Genomic DNA, 14,953 nt, shown 5'->3' with positions numbered 1-14,953 from the left:
GAATGTTAAAAAAGTTAAATAAATAATAAATTTTAAAAAAATAAAGAAGCCATAAAAGATAAAAAAAAAAAAGAAACTCTGAATTAGATAAAATCATGAGTTTACATTATAATGAAGCATTATAATAAATTATTTTACTACAAAAAAAAAAAAATGGAAGATACCACCCCAGAAGAGGTGCAGGAGCAATCCAGTGGGGCAGTAGAAACCTTGGGTGCAATTAGGGGACATTGAATAAAAATAAGTGAATGGTAGAAGCATAAGAAAAAAAAATTTTTTGAAAAACCATTTGTACATGTTTTATCTGTTGTGTAACAGAGTTAGTCATAGCAATTACATCATTTTCCAAATAAACACACAAAATACAAGTTATAACCAATCAGTAGTCAAGTCCATCGATAGATCTTAACAAGCAAGTGTTGGCAGGCCAACATGTTCCACGTTGTCAGGAAGTTCAATGCATTAGCAGGAGTATGTGTGTATAATGACTTATTTACAATATAATACTATCGGTTACATGACACAATACTGTGTTATCAAAATTTCATTGCAGGAAAAACCCCACAAATTTATAATAAATTATTAAATTTAAATCCCCTTCTTTAAAAAAAAAACATTATATTTTTTTGAAATGATGCAAATTTCAAGAAACTGTTAAAGGGTTAAAGAAAGTAGATTTCCAGGGGAGTACTGAGTAATTATGTTTTTGAAAAGGGGGCAAAAGGCCAAATCAGTTTGGGAACCTCTACTAGGAACTAACTCCTTGAGAGAGTTCAAGTTGTTAACAAGTTTTCCTGAACAACAGAACAAGACCCCTCCCTCTTCCAGAGGGCAGCTCCACATTAAATACTTGAAAACAAGGATCACGCCCATCTCAAGGATAAAGAGCCCACTCCTGGAAGTGTTCTTCCTATGCTGGGATCTCTCTTCTCTTCATTCTGGTACCTTCTTCTGGATAAAGTCCAGCTTGTCAGGATGTTTCCCAAAACATGCTGCTCAGCATGTGAGAAACATGCTCCCCTTAAACAAAGAACACGAGTTGTGGTGAAATCGGGAAAGCCTCTGTTAATTTTTACGTTCACTCCCCGCTGAATGAACGGGGAGCTCTTAAGGGGCTGCTCCATGTGCGCAGAACAATGCAGGCCTTCTACTGCTCCAAATTAGAATCTCCTGCCTCACTCTTCATTGGCTAGAGGCAGACACCGCCCCCCCCCCCCCCCCAACATTCTCCTCTCTGACAGGCTGCCCCTCAAACTGCTCATGGAGCCTGACTGACAAGAAGATGACTTCTGCTGGTTAGACTCTGATTAGCTGCTATCATTCAAAGTGGGGAGGAGTTTTAATCCTGTGGAAATCGAATTCCTTCTTTTGTTTCAGATGTGGTTGGACCGAGGCAGGACAGAGTAGGCTTGGTACCTCCTTAGCCTGGACCCTGCCCCTCTACATGCAGCCTAAAAGAGCATTAGCTCCCTTTGGCTGCCAAGTCACACAGTGTCTCATAGTGAGCTGGCCATCCACTAAAGACCGCATATCTTTCAGATGAACTGCTGCCTACCCATATCTACCTCACCTTGAACTCATGAAGTAAGCAGTGGTACACAAGTATGACAACTGAGTCCCCTACAAATTCACATTCTCCAGTCTGAACTGGACTCCCCTGACTGCAGGACCAGCCTATTATTTCTTTCCTGACTATCATATTAGTGTTCCACCCTTTGCTCTCCTCAAACTTTTCAAACACCCTCTCCCCTACTCTGAGGAGAAGACTTCACATCCTACTTCAGGAGAAAACAGAAGCCACTCATCTCATGCCCCCTTCTTCATCCCAGTTCTACAATTCCCACTCTTTCTATACCATTCCCCATTCTCACCTTTACTTCAGGTCTCCTTGAACGCTTGTTCCACTCCCTGCTGTCAATGCTTGCACTCTACAAAGACTGCCCTTTCATCATCCCTCCTCTCTCATTTTCTTTCTCTCCATTTCAACTAGCTGTTTCCCTGCTGTCTCCAAGTACATCAAGGCATCCCTGATCCTTCAAGAACTCATTACTGTCATGCATCTATGCAACCAGCCCGTATCTTGTCCCCTTTCATAGACTAATACGTAGAAAATATTGTCTACCAGCACTTCTTAAAGTGGGGTCACAACCCACAGTTTAAGAAGGGCTGAAGTGAGTGGAAAAAGTTTAAGAAGTCCTAGATCAATTACCTCCATTTTCATTCACTGATTCCTCAACCTGTTGCAATTTGGCTTCTGACCCCAACACTCAGCTGAAATGACTCCCTCCGAGGTGACCAATAACCTGTTAACTACTAAATGCAACACTTTTCATTCTACCTGACCCCTGCAGGCTCTAGCCAGGGGCAGGCGGTGCTCCTAAGCAAGAAGAGGGCCCATACCCATGCCAGGAATCCCATGCAGAGTACAGGAACGGGGGCCAGTTGTGGCTTTGCTGCTCACTGCCCAATTCCAGATAAAAGGTGCAGAAGAGACTGAGGAGGGGACCTGGCTAAGCACTGGCAGCAAACCCAAGGCTGCGGAGGAGCAAATGCAGAAGCACACAACAGTAATGTGTCTTTAATCCCAGGAGCAGAAGAGGGTTTCAGTTCTAGCTTTAGTCAAACCTGAAGCTTGCAGAGGAATAGCCAGGGCAGGAATTCTAGTTCCAAGGAAAGCCTATAGTTCTTTTACTCTGAACCAGCAGCACTTTCCAGTTGGCAGATGAGGGCTGAGTCTAGCAGTGGTCTACTGTTGTTCAGATCCAAATCCAGGTCTGGAACTTGCAAAGCTCAGACTAGAGGGGCAGCAATCAGACTTCGGCCTGAATCAGACCACTCTGGGAGCACTGAAAGCTCAAAGGTCTCCAGATTGAGCTGCCCTTGATATCCTGAATAAGGCAAGATTCAATACTCCCAAAAAAGCAGCAACAGAATCAGCCTAGACCTTTCTTCCAGAAGCATGGCAAAGCCCAGACCTAACAATAAATCTAAAAATAGGAAGTAGCTTGGAAGACTAAGAAAACAAAAAGAGAATCCCACCACTCAAAGCCATTATGGTGTCAGGGACGCTGAGGACACAAACACAGAAGGAAAGAATAATTCCAAAATGTCAATAAGCAAAGCCTCAAAGCAAAACAAGCTTGGGCATGAATTCAACTAGAATTCCTAGAAAAAACTAAGCAAGCATTTAAAATACGTTTTAATCAATGAAATGAGAGCACTAGAGGAAATATTTGGGAAATGAGTTACAATCATGGAAGAAAGAGTTGGAATGGGAATTAACAGCATGACACAAAAGGTACAAAACTCCCTGAAAATTAGAATGGACCACAGAAGCCTATGACTTTTAAAACAGAGTTAAAAGATTGATAAAATAGACGTGAATGTAAGGCATCTCATGGCAAAAATGACTGATCTGGAAACTGAGTGAAAATATTTAACAATCACTGGACTATCTGAATGCCATGGCGAAAAAAAAAAAGAGAGAGCCTGGACATACTGTTTCAGGAAATCTTTAAAGAAAACTGCCCAGATCTCATAGAGCCAGAGAGCAAAGAGGAACAGAAAGAATCCACTGGTCACCTTCTGGAAGAAACCCCAAAATGAAAACTCTTAGGAACATTACAGCCCAAATCCAAAGCTTTCAGGTTAAAGAAAAAAGACTTCAAGTAGTCAGAAAGAAAGAATTCAAGGGCTAAGAAGTCAGTTACGATTCTACGCAATTTAGCCACTAATACTATAAAGGAGCAAGAGTTTGAAAAACAATGTTCCAGAAGGTAAAGGGTATGTGTGGGCTTACAGCCAAGAATAACTTACCCAACAAAACTGACTCTAACGCTACAAGGGTTAACAAAGGACCATGAATAAAACAAGACTTCCATAAACAGAGTTTAGGGGAATGACTAAAAATTGGGGAATGGCTGAACAACCTATGGCATACCTACAACATGGTAAAGACAAACAGCTCTGAAAGAATTGGGACCTCTGATCGCTGTAGCGACCGCCTACAATTTCAGAGGACTAACGATGCAACATGCTGCGTGCCTCCAGAGCGATGAAGGATCCAAAGGGACAGAATAAGACATTTTTCGGACATGGCCAACACAGACATTTGTTGGGCTTGACATTGTATGTCTGCATCAGAGATTTTGTCTTTCTTTCCTTCTCAGTTGGGGGAAGAGGAGAGTTGGAGTAGGAGGGAAAAAAGATTTTTACTGACTGAAAAAAAATCAGCATTAAAAAATAAATTCATCTCTCTTCACTGAGCCCTCCCTTCCCCCAATCCCTTCTGGCTTTACTGAACAGGATCCACACCCCCCAAAACGAACCTAGGGCATCTTTTGCTTGCAACACATGCCAGAACACAGAGGACCAGAGACTTGGCTCCCCCTTACAACAAGAGCACAGCCAAGAGGGAGTTATGGACAAAGTGGCCAGTGCCAGGCTGAGCTCTGAAGCATGACCACTGCAATAAACAAGACAGGGTGCTAGGGTACTCACAGGCCCCGATAGAGAACGCAGCCGGCCAGAATGTGAGGGTATCGCTGGCAGGTCTGCAGAATGAGAGCGGCTTTTAGTAAAAGGAGGGGCTCCACCTGTGAGAAAAAAGAAGGCAGACAACAGCTTAACAAAGGCCTGGTAAAGGAAGGAAGAGAGTTTTGGGCAAGGCATGGACAAGTCCTAAGCCTAACTAGAAAAGTTGAGCGTACTCCATGGTGAGATCAAGTCAATGCCCTGACCTGGCCTATCTTTCCATCCTCAAAAGTGCTGATGTCACAAAACCCAGCAGGAAAGACAGGCCTGGGAGTTGGGAGGAATGACAGGACACAGCCCTCCATGCTGTCCCCAGCACAGAGTAAATGAGGGCATCTGGAGGGGGGCCTCTCAGCTCTGCTTCCCTGCCAAGGTACTTAGAAGTGCCCATCAGCAGAAGTGGAAGGAAGTGGTTTCTGATGCTAGCACTGGGGACAAAAAGGGCCTAAGGCCTCCTGTACAATTAGCAACATCAAAGATCCACCCACCAAGCAACACCACCTCCTTCCCTCCAGCTGCACTCACTCAAGGTCTGGCTTTCCTAAGTTCTGCCCCTTACGACTCCAGGTAACAGCACAAGAAGAGAAAGCGCCAGGCCCCCACCTTGCCTGCCCTTAGATGAGGATGTGACACCCATCAGAATCCTCCTGTGACACCTGACAAGTTTCCTGCTGACCACTTTCCTTTTGACTAAATGTCCTAAAAATGTCATTAATTTGTCAGCACCGTATAAATGAAACCAAAACCTTGGGTCTGGTCTTGACATGGTTCCTTTTTCACTCAGACACAGACTGAAGCATCTCCTGAGCCCATGCAGACATTTTGTGTAAAAAGAGGAGGTGGGTTTGTGAGGTGGGCAATGTGTAAACCCACCCTCAGAGCTGGAAATCGTCTGAAATGAAACCAGTCGGGAAGGTTTGTTCAGTACCTACATGCCAGGAGAGGTGAGAGGTGTTGGAAGCCATGGATGGGCACCTCAACCTGGAGAAGCACAGAAGCCAATAACAGAGGGAAGAGCCATGGACACATCGATCATACCTTCTGGTGACCATCAATAAGCCCCTTTGTTTCCCTTGGGTGCCTTTCTAAAGGACATAACGTTCACCATATCAAAAATGCCAAGAAGCAGCAGCATAGGAGCCCAGGCCAGCTGTCTGCCCAGCCCACATCTTACCCATTCCCATGGCAAAGAGACTATCTCCTAATCGAAAGCAGGGGTTTGCAACCTCTCTCTCTCACCTCACCTCAGGCTTGCCTTCTCACTTCCAATTGTGGACAAACGCTTATAATCAGTTCTAAGCAGTACAAAAGTGGATAATACTGGCAGAGGAAAGGACCCTACTGATCTCCAAACCCAACACACCTAATGCCACAGGAACAGAGAAAACAGATGCAGCCCTTGCATCTCACCCTCAAGAACGTGTGGGAGTGGGAGAGGCATTGACAGCTTTATACTAAAGGTCTTAAGATGTCGCTGGTAGGGAAAACTTCTGTCACAGGAACCTCTGCCCCGATGCAGAGCATAACATGTCTGTAAACAGGTCGAAGGACGTCAAGGACGAAGCATTCAACTGGACTTAGGAGTCACAAAGACCTGGGTTCACACCCAGCATGAGATAACTTACTGGCTTTGTGACCCTGGACAAGTCACTCCCCACCCCACCTGCCTCAGTTTCCTCCTCTATAAAATGGATACGATAACAGCAGGGCGCTGTGAGGATCGGATGAAATAACGTCTGTAAAACGCCTGGACTACCTCACAGAACCATGTAAATGCAGGCCATTATTATTGTTAAAAAGAGAAGAGTCAGACGTGGCAGGCCCGAAGTTCCCTTCTGGTTCTAAATCCAGAATCCTATGAAAGCAGAGTCTGAGGAAGCTGCCCAAGGCTTGAATCACAGAGAGCAGGTGCCAAGGACAGATTAGAGCCCAGACCTTCCTGCTTCAGAGACCAGGACTCTATCCCACACTGCTTCTCTAGAGTGTCTACTGCAATATCACATACATGTAGGGGGGTGTCCATACATGTACACATACATGTACACACACATTTCACTTTTAAAATAGGCTGGAGAAGCAATACGGGGGAAGGGAAGAGGTCAGGTTACCTTAGTTTTGTCCAGATTCCAAAGGGAATTGAATATTTTGTGCAGCTCACTGGTGTTTTTCAGAATATAGTCGATGGAACTGTCCCACTCTCTGTTTAGCTCTTCTGGAGGACGAGTCTAAAACAGATAAATCCAGGACACCTGCAGACCTGAGGAAAGCCAACACTGCCCTCTGGGGAGGGGGAAGGGTCCTTTGCGGTATACTCTCTCTAGACCCAGAGGACCCCAGGGGAACAGAGAGGCGATGCTCCCCTCTCAGCCCTGAAGCTGGCTGCCACCTCCAGCTGCACAAACCTGGGAACCAGGAGCTGAATATGAACAACTGCTGTCGAACCCTCAGGATGAGAGGATGGGGGAGACAAGGGGACAGTCATCACAGCTAATGACTGCAGACAGGGTGCTAAGGGAGGATGAGGTTACTCAGTGGGATGGCAGGTACTAACAGCTCCAGGAGAGAGAGGACTGTCCTATAAACATGATCAGAGTAGCCCTCAGTATTATGGAGTGATCTGGTAACAGCCACCTTCCAAAAGTGGTCCTGTAGATGAAGCGGGGTCAACTAATCTGCCTCTACATACCTTGTAAGCCAGAGAAACAGGTCCATTATAAAAACGAAAGAATCCAATCAGCTGATCCAGGAATTCCTTGCATCTGACATCAGGGAGCTCTACTGTGCAGCCCAGCACCTTTGGACACAGAGGGACCCCACAAAACTATACCTAGGGTCACAGTCCCCTTCACAAGTCTCTGGGGTCTGGTCTCCCCCACCATCCAGACTCCCCAACACAAGCTTCTGCTCCAGGCTGGCATCCTCAGCATCCCTCCTCATCACCACTCCTGCGGAGGCCTTCCTGGGTGTCTTCTCTCTCAGTTCAATCCTCATCCTAAGGGCCAGGTTCAATGCCTCTCCTCTCACTTCCACCCACCTTCCTTTCTTTGTTCAAGGCCCATCACACTAACTGATATCATACATCACACTGGACTGAATTCCATCAGGGCAGGGACCGTTTTTTCCTTTTTTTTGTATCCCTGGGCTTACCATGACACCCAACACACAGTAGGTGCTTAATAAATGTTTACTGGATGATTGACAGTTTGGCACCCAATTATATTCTATTTAACCCTTTATTATAACAGTATCTAGAATAGTTCTAATTCTTCCATGTGTGAATTTCTCATGTCCCCAACTAGATCATGGACTTCCTGCAGACAAGGCCTGAGTGGTCAGCACGATCCTGGTCCCAGGGCAGCTATTCAATAAATACTTGTTGAACCGAATAATTGCCCTGTCCCACTTCTACAGAAACAGTTTCAAGAAGCGATACTGCTCTAACATGGAGGCTGCCCTTCAAATGAGAGACAGATAAGAACAGATGGCTGAGCGACCTGGCCCAGCTGTTTGACCTCGGAGCCTTCGGTATCTTCATCCCTGCCATGAGGGAACTGAACTAGCTGCTGTCCAAGGTTCCCTTCAGCTTGAGAAGGATTTGATTCCAGAATCTATATTAGACTGGCTACAGAAGGTGCACACACACAGACTGCTTATTAGAAAAGAAAATTGCTTCAATACTCATGTGCTTGCCAAAAAATCAAGGCATTATGCCCCTAAATATGTCGCAGTTTCTAGGTCACCCAGTCCATCCTCCTGATGAACCAAGGTAACCATGAGGGTGGAACTCAATTTGTAAATCAGAGTAAATGGAGCTCCCAGATCCTGGGCAAATGAGTCCCAAAGACCTCTGGTTAGAAAAAAACTGCAGAGAAGACCAGAGAGTGACTGTCCTCACCAGCAGTGAATGACACCATGGACTCCTGGGCTCTCTGACTAAAACAGTGACAGTCTAAATGCGCTCACTAAATCAAACCACAATCATCATTTTTAAATTGCTTTCTACTGAGAACCAGATTCACATCCTGCCTCCGACAATACCAAGCATGGGATTCTCAGCAAGTCAATTCAGCCATCTCCCAAAGACTCCAAATTCAGAAAGGGGGCTGACCTCCACTGGCAGAGGGACTTTCCTCACTGGAAATTCCCTACCCCAATGAAATCCACTGCCTATTCTACTTCCCACAATCAATGGAGAGTTTTACTTACCCAAAGGTAATCTCCATCCACCCTGATGGCAAATTTCAAATTCCTCAGACGAACAAGAGTGGGAGGAGAGCCAGAAATCTCAGAAATACAGTGGACAACTCCAGCAATCTGTCCACAAAGGAACTCCTGCTGGTCAAGTGCGGTCTGTGGGGAAAGGAGTGGACGCCAGAGAGGAGACTGAAACCCTTCACCTCTTGCCTGGACACAGAAGGGACACTCACTGCGTGGACAGCTGAACGATAGAGAAGGTTAACTGGGGAGTAGACGCTGGCACAGACCATTCTGTGCCAAGCAAGGGGAAAGGGATGAAGTATTTATACAACACTAAATGTGTGTCTGGCACCAACCATGGATACATACACAAATATCCTCACCTCTCAGAGCTAACACAATCTTAACTAGGGACCAAGAGGCCAGAGAGGCACAAATTAAGGGGTTTACTTCTAGGACAAAATGAGGACTTTGTCCAGGTCACTGTCATCACACTGGCAGACACCAACATCTACTTTGCCAAGGGGAGGCTCATAAGGAGCATAAAGGTAATGGGGGAAGCAGTGATGGCTGCAGAAGGGCAAAAAATCCAGAAATTTCAGGACCAGAACCACTGATCTGATGACTGAGAACTGGGGGTAAGCTATAAGCTTAATGCGGACAAGGACTAGGTTTCATCTGAATTGTGGGTCCTCCCCAGGACACAGAGTAGCGCCAGGCACATGGGAGGCACCTCGGAGACTTCTGAAGCCACGCCCATGCATGTTCCAAATCAAATAAAACCTCCTTCCCAGATTACACACATAGCTAAGGGTCCCAATTCTTAAAAACTGCCATGTGGGAGCAGTCGGTGCTGGACTCCTGAGCAAAATGCCATGCGGCTTACCTGGGAAGGATAGAAATAGCAAATGCCTGCTCTTGTTGGGTCACCTTCTCCCTTCACCTTCGAGCCATCGTAAAGAAAAAAATAATTCCACCTGGAGAGACAGAAAGGCAGGGTGACCGTGCGCTTCTTAGCCTCCTGTGACGCTGCCATCTTTAACCTGGCATCCCACCTCCATCTGGTCCCAGAAAGGCTCATGACTCAATGTCAGCAAATCCTTCTGGATTCTGAACCACAAAGGCTAGAACCACTGCCCAAGGGCAGGAGCATCCACCTAGAAGTATGCTTCTATGCACTCAGGACCATCTGTCCAGAAGAAAGAGGAGAAATGAAGCTCCCACGATGACAAGTTGAATTTGAACAATGAGCCTTCACTTTTCAACCACACCACTCACCACTTTCTTTTGATAACTAAGTTCCTGTAGCATTAAGAGGAAGTTGAGGGCAGCCAACGATGTTGGCACAGTGGAAGTTGGGAAAGTACAAAGGGCACCAAAGGGAGTCAAAGAGCCCTGGGATCCCCAGCTCATGGATCTGCAGCTAGAAGGGCCTTCAGAGTCCTGAGTCCAGAGCCCTCCTTTTACAGATGTGGAGGCTAGGGTCCAGAGTGATGAGGGTTACACACGAGAGGTGACAAGAGGCAGGATGTGGACCTGGATGATCTCACTCCAAGGCCAGACTTCTTTAAATTCCCCTTCTGAAGATGACTTGGTGCATAACCGCAAGAAAGTCACTTCAAGCTCTCTAAGTGTCAGATCCCTCCTAGGTAAAAATGAAGAGGATAATGACTGCCGTCTGAGGGCTGCTGAGAGGAAAGCTTTTTACACCTTTGAACACTCTGGGCATGGGAGGAGCTAGTGAAGAGCCTTCGGGAGCCTCAGGGCTCCTGCCACAGACAGAATAGGGAGTGGCACAGACCCTCCCTTCCTCATGTTCTGCATGTTACCAAAAGCTCTGCCGGTCAGGCAACTGAGACCCAAGCAGGCCTGGTGGCTTGGCAGATGTCACAGAGCTGGGATGCTCCTGGGGCTCAACTAAAAGTTCCATGGAGCCAGGTGGTGGCAGGCCCAGCCTCCCACAGGGCTCTCTCCATCCCCAGTTCCACCTAATCTTCTTGTCACGCTCAAGGTCTGTCCAACTGGAGAATTCCCTGAGCCTTATGTTTTCCATTCATTCCTAACTGGGAATTGCCAGTACTTATCAGTGTTATGAGGATAACATGGGCAAACATTCATCTCCCCTCTTTCCCCAAGAGACCACAAGCTACCTGAGGACAGCTGCTTGGTCATTTTTCATCTTTCTTTCCTCAGACCTGACCACAATTCCATGCCCATAGTAGCAGCATTTCTGGAGTGTGTTAAGATTCACAAACCACTTTACAAATAGTAGCTCATTCGATTATCACAACCCTGGGACACAGGTGCTAGTATTATCTCTACTTTACAGATAAGGAAATTGAGGTAGCTGGCATGTAAGTGCCTTGCCCAGTGTTACACAGCTAGTTAAGTATCTGAGGCAGATTTCAAACTTGGGTCTTCCTGACTCCATGAAGGCATTTAAATGTGTGATGAATTAACCCTGATTATGGAATTGGATTGTTTTAAGTTAAAACATCTTGGAATGAATCAGGGAACTTTGTTTCAGGCAGATGACTGTTAAGATTCTTTAAGAGGCATCCTGACCAGACCTCCATGGATAGGAAAATTCAGCACATCCCAAACATCTGTCATTCATCTATAATGATGAAAATTACTTAATTATAAATAACAATGGCTGCCAGAACACTTCCAAAAGAATGAATCTATCCAAGCCCCACAAAACTCTGTGAGGCTGAGTTAAGTCCTCTCATTGGTCCTCAAGGTAATCTACTAAAGGTGACATTCTTACTACGACCACAGTGACAACTTTCACGTTCTAACAGCTTTAAAAGGCATTAACTTGCTTGGGAAGTGGCTCACATGGTGGTCCAAAGTGTGTAAGGTTAAGAGCCCTGGCTGGCACTGGACTCCCAAAGCCTGGACTGGCATTTAATGCTGCCAGTCATGAGGAATGTGACTTCGGACATGGCATTTCATCTAAGGCCATGCCCTCGTTGATTAAACAGCCACAGTAGGACCTGACAGGGTTATCATGAGGAAGAAATGAAATAAAAGATGGGAAAACCTGCCAAGAATCAGTTGGGAAGGCAGGGTCAGACAGTAGTTCATCTAATAAAAGATCATGGGGTCTGAGTAGACTGAAGGTTCAATTCCCATCAACAGAGACAGGATCCAAAAACAACAGGCCCTTGGGGTACATCAACACAGAGAGCCCAGGAAGAAGGTGGTGATGTTTCTAGAGGCCTGGGCTTTGCGTTGGATATCACAATTTAGGAAGGAGGCCATTAATCTGGAGCATGTCCACTGGGAGGCAGTGAGAATGGTGAGGGAGACTTAAGAGGGAGGCAACAGCTGTCTTCAAATACCAGCAGCCCACCATCTGGAAAAGGGGTGAGCTCTGTTCTGACTGGGCCCCCAAGGGCAGAACCAAGGGCCAAGAGTGGAGGGAGGTTAAGGCTTGACCTAAGGAAAGACTTCCTGATGATTAGAGCCCTCCCAAAGTGGAATGGGATGCCCCAAAGGGAAGGGAATGGGTTTCCCTTCCTGCAAGTCTTCAAGCAGTGAATGAGCACATGCCAGCAATGCTATTCAGGGACAGCTCAGACTAGGCCTTCCTGGGTCCCTCCAACACTGACATTCTGTGACTTTATGGAAGCACTTTGGAAACCATAAAGTGTCTACTACATGCAAGGTTCAATACATGTCTGTTGAAATGAAGCTCTATTAATGAATTAGAACCTTCACAAAATGCATTTTAAAAACTAAGCAATATAATAGTAACATGGAATGAATAAATGTGCAGCAGAGCTGTTCCACAGCGAACTTCATATAGGTCATATGGCTGATGGGCTACTCACCAAGAGACTGCCTTGGCTCCTGCTGAGACAGAGGTGGCCATTTACTTCAGGTTGCCTTAAATCTGCCTCATGTTTCTCATACGAGTTTTCCTCTCCACTAAAAACTGTTCAGCCATCTCTCTTCCCAGTAGCAATAGCAGATTCTCCCTCCCTTGATGTCACCAATCCAATGGCAAGAGGCGTGGCAGCCTTTATTTCAGGTGTTTGCAACAGGCATTCTCTGAGCTTGAGGAAAGGTGCCAGATGCTTTCTTTTCAGGTCTAGGGGTGTCTTGAATGTCTTAAGCAGAAGAGGTAACAGCTTTAAATTTCCTTATAACAGAAAAGAGATGTTCAACAAAGCAAAGCTTCCACCAAGAAGTCCAAGCAGACCAGACAGCCTCTACAGGCTCCTGCCCTGAAGCATTCCTTCCTAGGAAATCTCCAAGTCCTGTTGGAGGGATGCAGTCACCCCTCTCCTCCGGTTCAAAGGTGTCCAGATACTTCTATTTTCAGCCTGGTGCTTCCAGCTCAAACTAGTATTTTAGCCCTAGAATGAATATAATGAATAAATTATTTCAAAGTCCACATTCCCATCATGTGACCTGAGAGGTACTAGCAGATGCAAATATTTCTAAAGAGTTTTCTTTGAGGCTTAAATACTATGATTAAGGAAAGAAATAGGACACTATTGGGGGACACATGGGCAGAACAAGTCTCTCTGATCCTGAGGGGTCCTGAAGGGTGCCCCTCACAGCCTCGGCCTGCACGAGTAACTGCGTGTCTGCTCCTGCAGGGACCCAAGACTCCATGAAGATGGGTCTCAAGTTTGGGAACCTGAGACACGTCATCTCCTACAGCCGGTCCCTGTTGGAGCAGAGAGCCTGGCCCAACTACTTCACCAAGGGCACCCCAAAAATGTTCTGCAGGATGGAGGACTCCATTCTGCAGGTCAACCCCCCCACCCCATTTACAGCCTTTCACTTCATCTACACCTGGGGACCCATGAGTTTGAGAAATCTGAGTGGAAGAGGCCAGCCGACTTAGAAGACGGTAAATAAGTCAAACAGAGGGAAGTGCCACAGTCCTGGCTCCCTGCGACTTGGGGCACCCATAGAAGACTGTATAAAGATAGTCTGGAGATGTAATAAACTTCACCTTTTACAAACTGTAAAAAGTAAAAGCAGTGAGTTATCTTATTTGCCCTCTCACACCCTTGTAAGAGAAGTGTCCCCACTTCATCTGTGGGAAAACCAAGGGCTCAAAGGGCACACAGCGGGTAAGCCAGGGAGCAAAATCTGAATCCAGGCTTTCTCCCCTCCTCACGGACTTACTACCCACCAACAGGGCTGGCAAGAGAACATCCTGCCAGCCACCAACGTTAACTGGGGAGCTCTATCCCCCCCCGACCACCGGAAACTGCAGTGAAGGAGGAGGGGGAATTCCCCAGGAGGGAGCATGTTCTGGTACCTTGCCAGCCTCAGAGCCCGGTGGGCACCATGGTAAGGCGCCATGCCAAGCCCTAGAGGAGACGCCTCGGGGGCATGTGCCCTCTGAGAACGCGGGCCTCAGGGGAGAATGAGGTCACTCCTTTCCCCAGAGCCCAAGGCAGGTGGAAGCGGGCAGCGCGGACGACCAGGGTGTCCAGCAGCCGGCCCTGGGCACGGTGAGGGGGCACGCCCGCTCTGCCCCTCCTCTGGGACAGCAGAATGGGTTCTGCGCCCTGGCCTTGGCCGCGGTGGGTGCCGAGGGCCCGGTGCCCGGAGGGCCCCCGCTCCCCAGGGAGCCTCTGCCACCGCCTCCCCCTTCCCCTCCCCCTCCTCTGCGTCCCCAGAGCTTGGCACACAGTAGGCACTCATCAGGCGCTCTGCATAGCGCCCGGTACTCAGCAGGAGCTTACTAAATGCTTTCTGGCTTTTCTCCCCGGCCTTTGCACAGCGCCCGGTCCCCAGCAGGAGCTCACTAAATGTTTATTGACTCGTGTGGGTGCCCGGCACACGGTAGGAGCTTAATAAACGCCCGCTGAGAAAAGCGCAGTGAGGCTCCTTCCCCGCCGCTCACTCGCCGCCGCCTCCGGGCCTCAGTTTCCCCCAAAGCCCGCGGCCACGTGAGCCGCGGCGCAGGTTCCCGGCGGCCTCCCCGGTCTGCGCGTGCGCAATGAGCCCGACGGAGGGGGTCGGGACGTCAGCCGCGGCCCCCACCTCCGACCTAGAGGCCGAGGGGCGCGCGCAGGCTTGGGCTTGGGGGGAGTGGGGGAGGGGTCCTCCTCCCCAGCCCACCATCCTCCCCACCCTGGTCCCTTCCCGGGCTACCTGACTCGGCGCGAGCGCAGGCCCTCCGGGTCACGCGCAGGGCCCGCCCCGCCCCCTCACGTCCCCCTCCCAGCCCCGCCCAGCTCGGTCACGT

At 47.8% G+C, this 14,953-nt stretch overlaps 1 protein-coding gene across 6 annotated transcripts in view; it reads right to left on the bottom strand.

Annotated features, from left to right (window-relative positions):
* Window positions 1-14,933, bottom strand: part of HPS4 (HPS4 biogenesis of lysosomal organelles complex 3 subunit 2) — a 33,445-nt gene extending 18,512 nt beyond the window's left edge. The window contains exons 1-7 of one of the 6 annotated variants that reach the window (XR_011965276.1): window positions 14,448-14,817; window positions 12,570-13,097; window positions 9,617-9,707; window positions 8,740-8,883; window positions 7,220-7,327; window positions 6,642-6,758; window positions 4,501-4,595 (exon numbers count right to left, since the gene is read on the bottom strand). Coding sequence is in view for 5 of the 6 variants with exons in the window: in XM_072600092.1 (XP_072456193.1) it covers window positions 4,501-4,595; window positions 6,642-6,758; window positions 7,220-7,327; window positions 8,740-8,883; window positions 9,617-9,707; window positions 12,570-12,610 (596 nt within the window). In the remaining variant the exon portion in view is untranslated. Of the gene's footprint in view, window positions 1-945; window positions 1,190-4,500; window positions 4,596-6,641; window positions 6,759-7,219; window positions 7,328-8,739; window positions 8,884-9,616; window positions 9,708-12,569; window positions 13,098-14,017; window positions 14,148-14,447; window positions 14,818-14,859 lie in introns of those variants that run through there. The other 5 variants (XM_072600092.1, XM_072600091.1, XM_072600093.1 and 2 more) reach the window with 5 other exon arrangements.
* Window positions 14,934-14,953: the final 20 nt, after the last annotated feature.

The sequence above is a fragment of the Notamacropus eugenii genome, chromosome 4 (assembly GCF_028372415.1).
Source record: "Notamacropus eugenii isolate mMacEug1 chromosome 4, mMacEug1.pri_v2, whole genome shotgun sequence".
Lineage (NCBI taxonomy): Eukaryota > Metazoa > Chordata > Mammalia > Diprotodontia > Macropodidae > Notamacropus > Notamacropus eugenii.
This window is presented reverse-complemented; position numbering and strand designations above follow the sequence as displayed.